Source organism: Limulus polyphemus, unplaced genomic scaffold, assembly GCF_000517525.1.
Source record: "Limulus polyphemus unplaced genomic scaffold, Limulus_polyphemus-2.1.2 Scaffold3299, whole genome shotgun sequence".
Classification (NCBI taxonomy): domain Eukaryota; kingdom Metazoa; phylum Arthropoda; class Merostomata; order Xiphosura; family Limulidae; genus Limulus; species Limulus polyphemus.
This window is the reverse complement of record NW_013668909.1, coordinates 32,106-49,708: the sequence shown is the minus strand read 5'-3', so window position 1 is coordinate 49,708 and position 17,603 is coordinate 32,106. Positions and strand designations below refer to the sequence as shown.

Below are 17,603 nucleotides of genomic sequence, written 5' to 3'. Positions count from 1 at the left end.
AGTAGTATTGTGACTAGTAATAGAAATGAACTTTAAGAGATCAGTTTTAAATAGTATTGTGACTAGTAATAGAAATGAACTTTAAGAGATCAGATTTAAATAGTTTTGTAACTAGTGATAGAAATGAACTTTAAGGGATTAGTTTTAAATAGTATTGTGACTAGTAATACAGATGAACTTTAAGAGATCAGTTTGAAATAGTATTGTAACTAATAATACAAATGAACTTTAAGGGACCAGTTTTAAGGCACTGACTGAAGTTGAAATGTTTAAGTTATTTACTTGTACTTGTTGCACTAGGACTGGGCGTGGCCTAATGGGTGGCATGTCGGGCTGCAGTTTGAATAGTCTGAGATTCGAGACTTAATATCGCTGAACATGTTCCGCATTTCCATGTGTGGGAACTTTATAAAAATGACAGTCGTTTCCAATATTCAGTTTAAAGAGCCGTAGAAAGCCCTGGAAGAGCAAGGTGCTGTTGGTTGTTGGCTAATAGTTACAAATTATGGACGGCTGTACCTAAATCTTAGAAATATCTGACCTGCTAGTTTGGCCAACGTGCTAAAAAAAAATACCATTCAATTTGAAAAGTTAAATTCTTGTTACACTAGCATCATTTACTTGTTTTTTACATCAATACAAAACATTTCTAGTAAAAACGTCATAAAGTTAGCGTACCTTGAACTTTATCATTTCGCGACTAGTCTTTGCTTTTGCTGTTACCATATTCCTGCACATATTAAAAAAGAGAACAAACATCATAAACACATTCCTTCAAACATAATTTAAAACATATTTACCAAAAAATGTCAGCATTTTAGTTTTACGAGTGGCAAAAATAGATCAATTTAAATACTATGCTAGAAAAACAATTTATTTTGTATATGCACATCCTTACTGACATTGTATATAAACATAGATCAAATTATCTTCTTATCTACCATATTTTGGAAACACTCGAAGGTTTGGCCAATATATACACATGTTGGACAAAGATGTAAGAAAGATACCCGCCAAGTAATTCCAAAACTCTACAGTGTAGTTATACAATTTCATGTTTATTGCGATGATATTCTTTTTTACTTTCAAGCCTTAAGGTTCGGTATGTTTAGAAAGTAGTTTACCTAGTTTCTGTTGTATTGTAGCAATCGATATTTGTAGCTCTCAAACCACATCTAGAACACAGATAGAGCTCTGCATATTTACATAAACTTGCTACTTAAGACAGAACAGAAACCCGAAAAGAAAACACGTATATTTATATACAGAAGTTTACTCAGAAGATCTGTTTTCAGATGCGATATCCATTTTGAAGCATGCAGAGTAGAAATAACGTTTTCATGAAATAGTCTACCCTGTGAGTTATGACACTATGTTAATATTGCATAAGAAGTCTTAATGTATGTTGGATTTCAAATCAATAAAGGTCCTGCTCATATCATTCAACATTCAGAACTATAGAGTTTAGGACGTATATAATCGTTAAGAAAGGTTCCTGGTTGCACTGTCAGTGCCACATGTATGTATTTAATCGGATTGAAACTGATTTTTTAGAGTCTAAACTTCGAAAACATATATATGTATATCCGGTATTGATTTATATCAACGATATGTTCTACCAAAGTTTTTGAAGAAATCTTTATAGAAAAATATGTAAAGGTGAATAATAAATACATACAATTCAGTTATTCGACAATGGTGCGTCTTGTAGCTCTATATATGAAGGGACATTTGAGGTACTTGTTCTCATTTCCTATTCATAAATTTTTTGAACAGTAACTGAAACAGGTAAACTTTGTTCCATTGAAATAACCAGATTGTATAGAATCTATTCAACGTTTGTTCTCAAAATAATGGTTTTGACAGAGCAAAAAAAAGAAAAGTATTGAACATCGGGATCTTAGCACGTGAGGCTACTAATTGTAAATAATACCATAATGAATTTAAAACTTTCATAATACAGAGTTTGTAACTTTACACGTTTGTAGGAAAGTCTTCCAAAACGTGTTACTGTTGAGGTTATTTTTTGGTTCACAACATAGTTTTTATATTTATTTTATATATTGAGTTATCTATGGTATTCTTATGAAGTATATTTTTTTATAAGATCTTGTTCAAACGTAATGAGCATTGTTTTAATACATATTAAATTATTTTTTTAAACTCTTGTAAAGAGAAAAAGAATGATGTCTGTCGACATTTTGTGGCCGTCTGGATTTTCATTCTTGCATTTAAAACTTCGAGAAATAAGCCATTGTTCTATTAACAAAGCTGATATGAATATCCACCTGTATAACTGCTATCATCCAGATACCAGGGAACTGCCACTAGGAAGGAGACACCGCTTGTTTCCTAACGGCACGCTGACGATCAGCAACATCGGACGGCTTGAAGATCAGGGGAAGTACTTATGTAAAGCTGAAGGAGAAGACGGAGGAACAGCGGAACAAGAACTTTATTTGAAAGTTTTGGGTGTGTAATGTTAATTAGACATGTTATTTGAGGCTCGATAAAAACTGTTAAATATTTGACAAACATTTCTTCATCTCATAACTTAGCTGGTTTTGGTCTAACTAACACTGGTACTTTTTATCATTTAGGTTTTTATAAAGGTTCATAATCTTATTTGACCATTGGTTGATCAAAACACCGATTATTCTCGGTTATAAATTAATATTTTCTTCGATCATAGTGGCTATTGTTACTTAAAATATAAAACTATTCATATTTAATACCTTTTATTAACAAGTCAATAATACTGTATATCACTGTACACAAAGTGTTAATATTTTTTTTTCTTTTTTTACACTTGAATTAAATGAAAGTTGTTTTATTATGTACCAAAACTCGGTTTATGTGTGTATGTGAATCAGAGTGTTTGTCATTGCTACAACTGCAATTATTTCATAAAATATTATCAGTCTTATATGAAATAAAATTCCAACTATTGGTAACTAACCTTACTGATAATGATAATAACGGGTTTATATTTCATTTGATAAAAAAGCAGCGACAATTAAAATTTAATCTGTCTGATGAGTCGAACATTGGTTCTTGATAGAACAAGTAAAAGATGAAAAAAATACGTCAACAATAAACAGATAACTAGAGAAAAACATTTGACAAAACTGCTTGAAAACTAAATAATAGATTTTGAAGATGAACAAAAATGAACGAGAAACTAAGAGAAGAAGTAGTATCGAATAATTCCAATCATTAAAAGAAAGATGTTTCTCTATTACTCTTTTCTTTTCCTCTCCTATGATGTGGTTCTTAAGAATGGAAGGTGATCGATATAAATAACAAATGTAATTAATAGTTACTATTAACTTGTAAACAATGTTTCAAAATTTAATTCAAAAGAAGTATTAATTTTTGTATTTCATTTTTACTGTTTTTAATCTTTGTTTCCCAGTGCCACCTATAATAACACCATTTTCCTTCCCTGATACGCCACGAGAGGGAATTCGAGCCAGTGTGACGTGCATCGTTCAAGAAGGTGATCCGCCGATTGAACTCACTTGGTTAAAGGATGGAGCAGCTCTTGAGTCTGACGGGAACCTTTCGGTGGAACACACGAATATGTTTATGTCTTCTTTAGTCTTCGAAAAGCTGACACCAGAACACAGCGCTAATTACACATGCGTAGCATCAAACGTAGCAACATCTGTGAATTACTCTGCTTCCTTGGTCGTGAATTGTATGTTGCAATTTAGCAAATGATTCATCTTTCCCATTATACCAAATTATAGAATGAATACTTTCCAGTTGCATTGAGAAAATCAATTCCTGCAGAATAAAACCGTACATAATACAATTCTCTGAACGCACTTGTACCGTAAAAATTAATCTTAAAAATACTAAATAAAATAAACAAATAATTTTTCTCTTCATTTAAATTTTATTTCAATCATCCATCTGTTAACTAATAAAGAAAGCAACAATGTGCTAATGGTTATATTTTTGTCATTTGTAAAATTCGAGTATTTTATATATATATTGTTCATATTTAGTTTAGTATTTCTACACAGTATAATAAAAGAATAATTTTGTACAGCGCCCCCTCGTTGGAAAATTGAACCAAAAGACACATCTGTTGTCATCGGAAGTTCAGTTATGTTACATTGCCAGGCCGAAGGAAAACCGGAACCTCGTGTAACATGGAAAAAATCAACAGGTTAGTACCAGACAAGGAAAATACTGTTTGGATATTATTTACCTGAACTTTGAGAAACTACTTTAATTATGTTTTATGGTTATCTTCTAAGAAGAAAAAATCAAATCATAGTGTGAAAAAGGCAGACTTTCCTTCACCAGTTGCTCCTGATGAGGTGAGGTCCCTTTTTCAACTGTTGCATATTCTAATTTATCCAGGAGGAGTCTCCAATTTATTACGTAACATATTATAATTTCGACTGGCCTGAAATTGGGTTAAATGATAACTTAGATTTAGAAATTAAATAAATGTCGATATGTATCCAATTTATGATACATGCCAACAAGATTCATACAAACAATATTTAATCCTCTATCTGGTCTGGAACTTCTTTAATATCTTATCGAGAGTTCTCGAAGAGCGAATTAATTTTGAATAGATGTAGATACAATTCACTTGACAAGGAACTAGCTAGCTCTGTGTTCTTCGGTCTTCGCCGACCACACGCCGAGTTGTCCACCAATGAAATTATATAATGTATTCGTAAAAATGCTAATGTCCGATGTGAATCCACTGAAGTTAAATGGTTTGTAATATTCGAAATTTATAAACATTTCTGGTCAAATATCAGAAGTTTCTGACTAATGTGTGTTGTAACAATCACAGTTATAACTTCCGAAGTTCATTATAGCACACCAATTATAGTAAACCAATAATATATTTTCTGTCTTTTGGCGCGGCACGTTGGTGAGAAGAGTTTCTCGAAATTTCAGTTTATGCAACAATATAAATGATACACCAATGTTTACATTCTTGATTTCTACACTCGAGAATTTTCTACAGTTTTAGTAAATAGGCGATAATTTCGCAATACAGATTTAACAGTACAAGTTATGTACATTTCTAAATATAGAGTTAACTTACACAAATATCGATATTATAATAAATATATGATAGTAACTCCGTCACACATCTTACTCGAGTTTTGTAAATTATCAATTTCTTGCGATTCTAAATGCTAAATTCTAAATGTAGGAGAGATTTTGTGCAGAGATGTGACCATGAGAAGTTAAAGCAAAAGTGTCTAAACCGAAAAGACGAATATGGTTGTAGATCTGTAACGGTTAGGGGATATTTTTCTAAAACACCCGTAACATCTATGTAGTTATATAGGTAAGACTCTTAAATAGCGATTATTTAGTTTGTTTTGTTCCAAAACGAACGTTTTATGGTTAATATTGAGTTTAAATATAGCATGTAAGCAAAACAGAAGTTTTCTTTTGAAACCTCTCTGGATAACAAACTTGAGTGTCGATGCCTTGGACTCAGAATTATGACTGTTGGTGTGTGTATGTATTTATTGCTAATCTGTATTATTTGGTTCAAGCAGCAATGATTATACAATTTTATACTAATATTAACAAAATATATTTTATAAATTTATATTTGTGTTTCATATTTCTTCGACATTTTTCTTAAACTAGGTCAGCTGTCAGCCCAATATAATACTATTATTAGCGGCGCCAGAATCCAGACTTTAGTCAACGGTTCTTTAGCCATTCATCAAGTAGCGAAGGAGGATCAAAGCAAATACGTGTGTGAGGCCAGCAATGGTGTAGGTTCTTCAATAAGCACCATTCTTGAAATTAAAGTTCACGGTAAGTTTGTCTCCTGTATTACCAACCAGTATTATATAGAAGGTACGTTGATGATACTTTTCTATTCTTTCACAACATTGATCACATCAGGAAGTTTCTAGAATACCTAAACTCACAACATTCATGTATAAACTTTACGTGTGATATGGAAGGAAACAATAACTTAGAGATTTTAGACGTTCAAATAAACAAAATATACAGTCTTATTGCCACATCTACTTACCGTAAGAAATCATTTACTGGCTTATACACTCGTTTCAACAGTTTCCCACTAGACTCCTTCAGACATAACGTTGTTCTCTGTCTTCACTCAGAAATTTCTAAAATTCATAACATATTACAAAGTAATTTCTTACACTCTATCACACGAAAAATTTTAACAAATAAACTAGAACCTACCAAAAAGTTACACACCGTCTCAAAAGGCTCAGTAGTTCTTATCAGTCTTTTCATTGGCAAACAGTTTTAAACTCAAATATCAAAATAAAAAAATAATCAAACATATAACGCACAAATTAAGCTATGTTTAGTATTTACATCAACATTTATAATTGAGAATATGTTTAAAACCAAAGACGCTCTACCCATTCTTATGCGCTCGTGAGTTGTATATAAATAGACTTGTGGTAGCTGTTACGCTACCTTTATTGGTAAAATTACACGTCACCTACAAATATGTGCACACGAACACATGGGAATTTCAGCAAGAAGCGGATATAAGCTAACTAATCCACCCAAGTCTTGTATCTGATTCTACAGTGAGAATAGCAACCAACTAATACTTCTAAAAAACGTTAAAATTCTCGACTTCGGAACCACAGATCACGAACTCTTTATTAAAGAAAGCCTCTCCATTTTCAATGATCACCCAACATTAGATAATAACATCAACTCCTCCCTGTTGTCATTAATGTAATCAATTCCGGATTCTCGGTGTTTTTATTTGATATTTATTATTATTTTAAAGATACAGTGTTTATACTTATATTTAAGCCTTTCTCTATGATAGTTTCCCTTAACAATGTTATTTATTAACATGTATATGCCGCACATATTATCGTACATTTCATTTTATTGTTACCGTTTAAATCTGTTCTTTCTAAACATCCGATTGAACACAAAAGCCCCCCAGTGGCACAGCGATACGGCGCTAGAAACCGGGTTTCGATATCCGTGGTGGGCAAAGCACAAATAGCCCATTGTGTAGCTTTGTGATTAATTACAAACGAAAACTCACTCAATGCTATTGTTTTTTTTTGTTTTTTTTTTGTAGTTCGAATGTTATGAACTAACTTTTTTGATACATTAACGCTAATGATGGAACTTAAGACAATTCCGAAACGTCCGTATTAAAGATGTTTTTTGGTATTACCGTATTTTTAATTTTTATGATACAAATCTGGTTTCAATACCTTCGGTGGGCACTGTATAGATAGCGCATTTGTGTAGCTTTGTTTGGTTATTTATTTTTCCTTGCAGCACCACCTAGCTTTCAAGTGAAGTTTTCATCACTCGCGGTGAAAGAAGGAAGTGACGTTAGCCTTACTTGTGACTCTCATGGTGATAGACCAGTAGTATTTGCATGGTTTAAAAATCACCAACAAATCCAAATAGAACGTCAACAAAGGTAGATTATCATCCCGAAACGTTTACTGCATTTTCAAGAAAATCATAATTTTATTTTAACCATGAAAGCAAGATAATTATATTACATAATTTTAGAGCAATCTTAAAACGTTTATAAGTTAAAAGCATCATAAATGTATTCCATATCTTAAGTATTAATGCTACAATTTTCACTTTTAGCCCGATGTGGTATATAATAACAAAATGTAAGTTTAAATGTTCAGAGTTTAAGACTGGAAAGTTAAAAATCACCATTTTTTATTAACTAATATTAATATCAACTTTGACATTGGTTTATCACAAAAATGATAATAACGTAAGAAATGGTATCGAAAATATATAGAGTTAATTATTATTTTATCAAAAATTAAAGTTGAATTATCTTGTAATTTTTGTAACATAGATTAAAACAAACTAGTAGCTACTCTACGATTTTAATCTAAAGTATTTTCTTTAAATGAATGATCTAATATAAAAACATTTATAGCAAGAAATATCGAGCTCTATAAAACAAGTTAATAATTTTCTATATTAGATATGTACTTGACACTACATCTATTGGGGAAGTTACGAAATCCGAGCTCACGATCTTCTCAGCTAATAGGGCTGACTCTGGAAACTACAGGTGTCAAGCCAAAAACATCTGGGGCAGTGATGACCGAAGTCTTCAGCTACAAGTCCTCGGTAATTCCATCTGAATTAACACTTGGTGCAAAGCTCTGTGGTAGTTGGTATTCGATGCACTTGGGTCACAATCGCTGTGGTATTGGCGTATCACAGAGATCCAAATCAGATCCCCTGTATCTCTGACATGCAATTAGCAAGTTCCTTAACAAACACATAAATGCATGATATGTAAACATACAAATAACTAAAGGAAGGTACCCTTTTTAAATATGTATACTTACAGTAAAAACATTTGAAAGGGAAAGGACAAACTATTTTAGGCGTTGCATGCGTCGTCTGCCTGTTCTGTTTTAAGGCTGTATTCAGCCGAATAACGCTACTTAAATTGACCTTGAACGTGACTTTTAAATAAAACACAGTCAATAGTGAGAATTAACAGACTGCGTAATCAGATTTTAAGATAACATAAATCTACTTAAATAATGGATTGAGCTGTAAAAACTAATTTTTTTAATGTGTACCTACTGCCACGTGTCGTGTTATGGAGTTAACTACTGAGCAAGTGTGAAAAACCCCGACTGGTGTTGCTTTGTGAGAAAAACATACACATTTTATTGAAAATATCTAGATACTTTATCAAAAATTAAATAAAGAAAAGTGACAAATAAGCGCGATATTTAACTATAACCTATTTACAATTTAGATTATGTGTTTATAGTTCTACAGTTGAGATGGGTGGTTCCAGCCTCGGTCTCTTGTTATTTTAAATGGTATATTTTCCCTATATATGGAAGACCCTTTAACTTGTTTTCTTTTCCTTTTACGTTCTGCTGAGTTTATGCAGCAGGCCTAGGGCAGGCATTATTGATTAAGTAATGAGCCTGAATATAAAAAGCTGGGAACCACTGTATTAGATAATACGTGCTTACTTCAAGGTAAGCTTGATTTTAGGAATTTTGTTTTTCATATAATATTACATTGGGTGATTATTGAATTTGTAGGTATTCCTGACTCACCCCGGAAAATACAAATGAAGAAAATCGAAGCACGAAGTATTACGTTAGCTTGGTCTGAGCCTTTTGATGGGAATAGACCTATCCGTAAATATATTGTTCATTATAAAGAAGGTGAGTCTTGTGTATGAATATATTGTCCATTTCACACACGTTTTTTCTTGTCCATACAATTTGGTTTATTTCACACAATGCGAGGTATTTTCTGAGAAAACGTCAGATGACTACAAACAAACAACAAAAACGAATCCTATCTCTATTTGTGTTGTTCTTTCTCAGATAAACTCAGCTATCGTTATAGACGTTAAGGTTCAATATGAATAAAGTAAGTCTTTATCGTGGATATTTTGTTACATTTTAAAGTAGTTGTGTCCTGACTATATATATATATAAATATTAGTTCTGACTATAATTACCCAAAACTTGCAAAAATGCATTGTCCAGAATCCTAGAGACTCTCTTATCGAAACGTTTTAAGTTTTATTTTTAGAATCATTGTTTGTAAAACTTCCAAATTAAATCCTAAATCCTGCTTGTAGTTTTCTTACAACTTTTACTTGAATGAACTTCGTTCCTTGAAATTTCATCTATAATCATTATATTTTTTTATATTTATTGTCTAATTTAAATAGATTTCAGAATAATTGAAATCTGCACAAAGTTGAGAAATTAATGCAATAAAATAGTGTGTTGTCTGTCAGTTAATAGATACTAAAGTGACGTCACATAAGGAATGCTTAATGTTGCAATTTATACTGTTGTGTCGTCAGTGAAACTGCGAATACCACGAATCACAAGAAGGATTATGCACTCTGTAGGCTACAACACAGCATGACATATGAACTTCGAAAGTAAGAAATAAAAATATGTGTTACTTCTAATTTTGGTTTTATTTATTCTAGAAACAGAACACTTTCAGGGACCGTGGGGAACGACATCTAGTTTTACTTTACTGATTTAAACAAATGTTTAATCGAATAGTGAAACTGATTTGTGATATTAAACGTGTAATATTCTTCTTCTTGAATGCTAATACAAAACCTTCATTAACATTAAACTCTTCCATTTGCAGGAAAACAAACTATGTCGTTAAAAGGATTTAACACATTCAAAAATATATTAGTTCCTTTCTGAACACTGTCTTTACAAAATGTTTACAGAAATGTGTCAGAGTTATAACATTTAACTAATACATAGCTGTTTTCTCAAGGATATTATTATAATTAAGGTAAAATAAGTTTAACAGGGATATTTTTGTAAAAAAAATTATAAATAACTTTAAATATCTTGATTATAAGCAATTTAATTAGGGGTAAGTTTTTTATTTACGTGGAAATAAAGCAAGGGTACGTTTCTATTTTACAAATAACTAAAACCGGTGTATGTGGACGTGGTCTAGAGTTTAATGAGTCAGGCTGAGGATCCAAAGGTCAGACAAGAATAGCCCTGGAGTTTGAGGTGGATGCTCTTGTCTGTCAGTTCAAAATTGTGAACAGCAATGAGAAGACAGCCCCCTTGTATAGCTTTGCGCAAATATTCCAAAAGAAACGTTACTTATATATCAAGTAATTGGTCATCTCAAGTAGTGATTGCCAGGAAGAAGGAAGATATACCAAGGTTCTACATGGAGTTTCGATAGGTGCATTTGGTAACTCACACCAGTGGCTTCATTTATTATGAACAAATGATTGTCTGAATGTATTAGAAGGCTCTCATTGGTTAAATATATTGGATCATGCACCTGAATACCAGCTAATTGAAAGCAGAGTTAAGACTGCTTTTAGCAAAAGAGATGGTTTATGAATTTCACATCAGACCATTCGGTCTGTGTAATGTACTAGCTACTTTCAAGTGGCTGATGGAGCCTAAACTCAAGGGTTTGTAATGAAATAGCTGCCTAATCTGTGTTGACAACGTTTTGATGTATACCTGAACTTTAGTGCTCACATCTGAAAACATGAAGATAGTATTCCAGTATATACAACAGTCAGACTAGAAATTGAGCTAGGAAAATGTTCATGGGAACAAAAGTGGAGCTTCTCAGATAAACACTATCATCTTTACTTGTATGATAGGAAGTTCACCCTCCTGATGGACTACAATTTGCCGAAGTGTTTTGTAAAGCTTAAAAATCTGGAGAGGATAATAGCATGTTGTATAATGACGTTACAACAATACGACTTTATCATAGTTTATTACCTAGGCTCACAACATGGAAACATGGATGGGCTATCTCACTGCAAGGTGAGGCCCTGGAATATCTTGACTTTGGACACCATGTGGCAGAGGAATCCATGGCTGATAAACCATAGCAAAAACCGACCATGAAGTAGACGTCTCTACTGAAGTATAGATGCCAAAGTTAATGCTTAAGTAGATCCAATACAGGCAAGTGGAGAACCTTGACCTAGCTTGGGTGCTCCAGCAAGGTCAATTACAACCAGCACTAGTGGAGGATTGTAGCATGGATGCACATAACATTTGGCATTTATATAAGTAATTACACGTACAAAAAAGCTTGCTATACTGTTACTATTAACCAAAAATATTGTTCTCTAACAGTGCTGCAGATAGTGGTTCTCAGAAATATGTGGCAAGAAATACTTGAATTTGCACAAAACCAAGAATGCAGAGTACCATGATGTAACCTACATTTGTGAAAACATTTAGTGGTGATTCTTCTGGCCACCAATATGTTGAAATGTTCATGGCTGATGTAAGTGTTGTATAGTGCGTGCTGCCCAGAGGAAAATCAGCTACTACGAATTTGTTAGCCAAGAAATGGATAGCCTGATTCCGAGCACAGGAAAAAAATCTATATTGATCAAGTAGGTAACTTCAACAGCCAACTGTTTCCTGGGCTGTGTTATTGTCATTCTTTTATTAGTGAAAAACTACACAGTGGGCTATTTGAACTCTGTCCACCACAAGTTTGTTTGTTTATGGTAGAGCAAAGCCACATTGAGCTGTCTGCTGTGTCCACCACGGGTAATCAAACCTCGAATTTTAACACTGTAAATCCGTAAGCTTACTGCTGTCTCACCAGAGGATGCTAAAATGAGGAAAGTGTTAGGTGTGGTGAAGACCTGTACGTCACCTTATCTCTCCCAGTAAGATGGTGTGGTAGAATTCGTAATACAAACTACCAAGGATATGCTTGCCAAAAACTCCAAAAGGGATGAGCACTTGCTTTATGTGCTGATGGTATACTGAGCAATGGAGCAGGGATCAACAAGCTGTTTGCCACACCTTCACTTGTTTTGACAGAAGATATTACTCTCTGTGGACATGTATGATCTGTCACCACGAAGGGCAATCCCACAGTATTCCCAAAAGTATGTAGAGTGACTAAAAGTTGAAATATTAATGAGTTGGTGAAATTGCCAGTAGTACATGAAATTCACAAATAATGGTTTAGATATCATAACCAATATGTATACCTGGTATTATATTTGGTTGTCATAGGAAAGTTTTCAGTCATACAGATTGGAATATTGAATAAGCAAACAACAGTTGGACTCAGTATTTCCTTAATGTTATTTCATTACATAAGGCAAGAAATGAAAGTGTACATGTAATAAGAAACGGTTGGATAATTTGTGAATGGGAGAAGTTCTCTAAAAAAAATGAAATCGTTGACATAGGCTAATGACCGAAGATGGGATTAGAAGCACCTAACCCGAGTAAGCTGAGCTGTGTAGGATCCTAGCAGTCTTGACCGATTTTAGTTCCTACTGGAACCAGATGCTGTTTTTGTGTCAACCCTATGGTAGGCTAGGATTAAAAATGGGTCGGAGAGCTTAGTGTACGTATCCTTGTTGTCTGCCAGAGACAACTGTTGGTATAACAGCCACATGTATCTGATCCATTGAAAATTCATGGAAACCATGAAATCAGTAGGTCCTCGAGCTACTTGAACACTATGGGTGAGGATGAGTGTGAGTACATGTTAAGCCTGTAGAAGTGTTGCTTCACCAGTACATAGTTCATAACTGTAACAAAGGAGTGTACTATCATCTTTGAAGATGAATAAACCAACCAGTGCTGATGGAGAACAGCGTCTGTATGATTAAGGACCCAATGGTAGCAATGCAAGCCATCATTCTAAAGGGCCCTAGCCTCCAAGAGGGTCAATTGCACGAGTAAGTACTGCTATTGGTGCTACCCAAAGAGGCATAGACATAGAAATGATAGGCCCAGTGACTTGTCCAATCATAGGATGTGGCTCTGCCACGAGAAGAAAATAACAGATCTCTGAGAGGACCACTACATTCTTAAGCCCAGAAAAACCTTTTCCACACTAGATATGTCTTGAGGGACATCCAATTCCTGAAAAGACTGAGGTAGGGGCTCCAACAAGGCTGCAATATCAGCAGTGAAGACAAGGGTAGTGGTAGTGCAGACTAGCTGGAAGGCTAGTCCAATGTTTCCTGCCATCAACAAGAAAGTTTCGATCTTGAGGGCTGAACTGGTTGGAAGATTGTATAAGAGATATGCCAGAACATTCCTCAGGAGACATGCTACAAGGGCTGAGAGTGGAACTTCCTTCCAAGTCACTAAAAGGTGATAACAAATCAGCCAGCAATAGAGCTGATTCCAGTTTCTAAGGTGCCATTACTAGAAGATGATAGCCAAATGGACAAGGACAGAGCTCTCTACAACTGAAAAGAAGATTTGCTGATTTGCTAAGAGTTTATCAAGTAAAGACTTACTCCTTGTAGAATTAATCCGATAAAATGTGCCTAAATTCAACAGGTAAGCTCAGTTTCTTTGTTTGGTCGATAGCATCACTTCCTGATTTCGTTTTTATCTCATAGCATTGGTCGGCTGTTATATCTAGAAAACATCAACTCGACCAGCATTTTAGTACCACTCCTTTCAATTCAGATGCTATAGATTACTGCAATATCATCTTGGACAGAATAAACATTATCCACTATAGAGGACAAAGCCACTAGAATAAGGCAATCTCCGAGATGTTTAGATCACGTATTTATGCTAAAATGCCATACAAGCTTAATAAATGAAAAATCTTGAACATTTCTATATCATTAAAGCTGCCCCCAGTAGCACAGCGGTATGTCTGCGAACTTACAATGCTAGAAATCGCGTTTTGATTCCCATGGTGGGCAGAGCACAGATAGCCCATTGTGTAGTTTTGTGCTTTACTACAAACAAACACATATCATTAAAGCACATAAAAAATATATATACTAAGCTTCTTTATCACTCAAGAACCATTTGATAAATGCTGCTTATAAAATGTTGTTAGTAATTCCTAATGTAAGGAAAGTAATAAGTTTTATATTGGAGAAACTGGCTGAAAACTTTGTCATAGAATTTTGGAACATATTGAATGTATTTAACAAGGAAATATTGATAACAGTGCTGTCTTAAAATATTACATAACCACAGTTTATCAATAAGACACTTATGACAGCTGAAATATTTAAAAAAAAACCTTTATTTATTGTTGTTGTTTTGAAGTTAACACAAAGCTACACAATGGGCTATTTGTACTCTGCCCACCACAGGTATTGAAACCCGATTTCTAGCGGTGTAAGTCCGCAAACAATCCGCCGTGCCACTGGGGGCCTTTGATTTATAGGAAATACACAGAAACTTTATTCGTTGAATCTTGCATTAAATCTGATCATGGCTGACCACTTTAAAAAATAAAAGAAAAAAAGGTAAAAAAGAAAAGGGAATGGGAAAAATTACTTTGTACCTTGTTTTCGTAAAAACAAATTTTGTTTAAATAAAGTCTGAATACGTTTCTTAAACTGGAAAAGCATGATTACAGTAAATCATATGTGTCATAAAACAATAAGATTAAGCTTAATGTATTTTCATTATTACATTTTTTATTCGTTCCCTTAGGGTTTTTTTTCGAGAAAGGAGAGTGTGAAAAGGCATAAGTGACCAAATGTAAACCTAGTTGCCACAAAATCACTCTATGCACTTTGTGGCATAATGACATTATAAGAGTAATGGTTAATCCCGCTATTCAATGAAAAAAAAATCATAATAGGTGCCAATTATGTTGTTTACTACCTGTCTTTCCTTTAGTCTATAGGTTCAGAATTGGAAGTTAGCACAGGTAGCTCATGTTTAGCCTTGTGTTATAGCTCTATGTAAATATATGAAACAAACAAGCTTCTTGGTAAATAACTAAACCATTCATAACTAATTAAAACATGGTATGTGTCTTACTTACGAATAACTAAAATAAGGTAAGTAACTTTATAAGTATCTAAAACATATGCATTTATTGTTTGTTAATCATTAAAAAGGGGTGTGTTTTTTATTTATAAATAGAATGGATGTCTTAGTTTTCTATTTATAGAAAGTGTTATTCTTCTTTCTGTTCTGGTGCTACTAAATGTTCTGAGGAACTGACTGAGCCAGTTTTGATTGAATTAGGGGAGGAACTCAGACAGAACCCTCTCCCCCAAAAAACAAAAGTGGCGTTTAATGCCGTATGCAGCACATGTATCTTTGCATTGGATGATGGGATTGTTTCCTATGGCTCAAAATGTAACTCCACAATTATACATTATTTTTAAATCCTGATATTACCAGATACCTCTACTTAATAGCAGTAGGATCAAACAGAAAATTTTAGAGTAACCTGAATCTAATACCTCAACTGAGTTTTGAGTTGCATGAGAAATAAGCAGATTAGACATGTTTGGTAGACAGTGAAAACGATCTTTATTCACACACACACACAAAACACTTGTGTACATACATAGCAAGAGGGCGATCACCTATACTGGATCAGGGAATAGACTGCCAGCTGTCTGTCTCGCAACATGAAACTGCCAAATTAATCACAGTGAAAACCAATTAGAACTCTAAGAAACAAAAATTCTGCACTGATGCAGGATACCTTGGTTTCTTTGTATTTGTGATAGCATCACCACATACAAAACTGGCCATTCTCTCACATATGTCATTGGCTGTAACATGGGCCTGGCATAGTTTGGTGGTTATGGCACTCGATTCACAATATGTGGGTCGTAAGATCAAATCCCGTTGCCAAACAAGCTCTCTTTTTCTGTAGAGGGGACATTATAATGTGACAGGTAATCTCATTATTCGTTGGTAAAGAATAACCCAATAGTTGATAATGGTTTGTGTTGACTATCTACCTTCCCTCTAGTCTAAATTATGGATGGCTCACAAAGCTTTCCCTTTGCACAAAATTCAAGAAACAAACTCTTCATCAAAGTTCAGTAATCTGTTTCGACTGTGAGTTGGACATGTAGATCAGGAAGTATTAATATCAATCAAGCTTTAAATGTTTGATGTTATTTCTTTATAACATTTCGACTTCAACTCCTGCATCCATTTATTGTATATCCTACCAAGAACAACAAGTAAATATATAGTCATTTTACTTGAATGTGCTCTACAAGTACAAGGAACACAATATCACACAGAAATGGTTGATCTGGATTATTTTAGACAACTACCAATTTAATACAGGTGTACTATATATCGTACTTCTAATTTTATTATTTTCTGTAGCTCCTACGAAAAGTATTCAATGCATATTATATTTACTGTTATTGCTGAGCTAACTTAAAATAGTGACTTCTAATTTTATCAGACCATGTATAAGTTGCTGAAAGTCTGTGCTATAGTTTAGCATTTGTAAATCACTAGCACAAAGAAATACTTTATGGTCCCAAACTTTGCTGAAACTGGTACTTCTAATTTATTCTCACCTCAAAAATAGACAAATAAAACAATAGTATCAACTTTTCCATATAAAGCTTCCACCAACTGACGTGTTTTAATAAGAATCTCTTTCAGTACAAAACGCAGTTTGTATTTTTAAACATAAGCTTGAGTGATTTGTTCCAAGTATTAGGTCGTGAAGAAATTAATGTCGCTTTTTTTAGATGAAAAAACTCAAACAACTTATATTTCAAAACGAAACATTTATTAAATGAAATAGTCTCCATTCTTATCGATGATGCTTTTACATCTTACAATCAGGTTGTTAATGCCGTGATTAAAAAATCATTTGGGTTTGAAGCAAACAACATGTCGATATCCTCTTTAAGACCGTCCATTTTTCCCATTAAGATGGTGTTGCAGCGAACGAAAACGATGCCATATCTGGAGAATATGGTGGGTGGGGGAGAACTTCCTAACCCAACTCCATAATCTTGTGTTGCGTCAAACGTGCCACATGTAGTCGTGCATTGTCGTGGAGAAGAAGAAGAACACCTTTCCAATTGACGAGTAAAGGGCGTTTCTGATGAAGAGCTTGATTTAAACGTTTCGTTTGCTGACTATAGATCTCTGCATTGACAGTTTGCTGTGGATTGAAGAGTTCGAAATGAATTACTCCTTTCTGCGGATGGAGTCCAGGTTTTGTGTTGCCGGAAGTGGTTTTTGTCTAAGACTGAGCTATTGTTTTTGGCGTTTAATATTCGCATAGAGAATGCATTTTTCATCACCGGTGACAATTCTGTCCAACAATGGTTCATGCGCATTACGCGACAAAAG

At 33.9% G+C, this 17,603-nt stretch overlaps 1 protein-coding gene across 1 annotated transcript in view; it reads left to right on the top strand.

Moving 5' to 3' along the window:
• Positions 1-17,603, top strand: part of LOC106469096 (Down syndrome cell adhesion molecule-like protein Dscam2) — a 122,626-nt gene that overhangs the window by 73,443 nt on the left and 31,580 nt on the right. Inside the window, exons 7-13 of the mRNA XM_022397510.1 lie at positions 2,311-2,472; positions 3,416-3,700; positions 4,058-4,177; positions 5,641-5,814; positions 7,294-7,441; positions 7,976-8,124; positions 9,069-9,194. Coding sequence (XP_022253218.1) covers positions 2,311-2,472; positions 3,416-3,700; positions 4,058-4,177; positions 5,641-5,814; positions 7,294-7,441; positions 7,976-8,124; positions 9,069-9,194 — 1,164 coding nt within the window. The remainder of the gene's footprint in view (positions 1-2,310; positions 2,473-3,415; positions 3,701-4,057; positions 4,178-5,640; positions 5,815-7,293; positions 7,442-7,975; positions 8,125-9,068; positions 9,195-17,603) is intronic.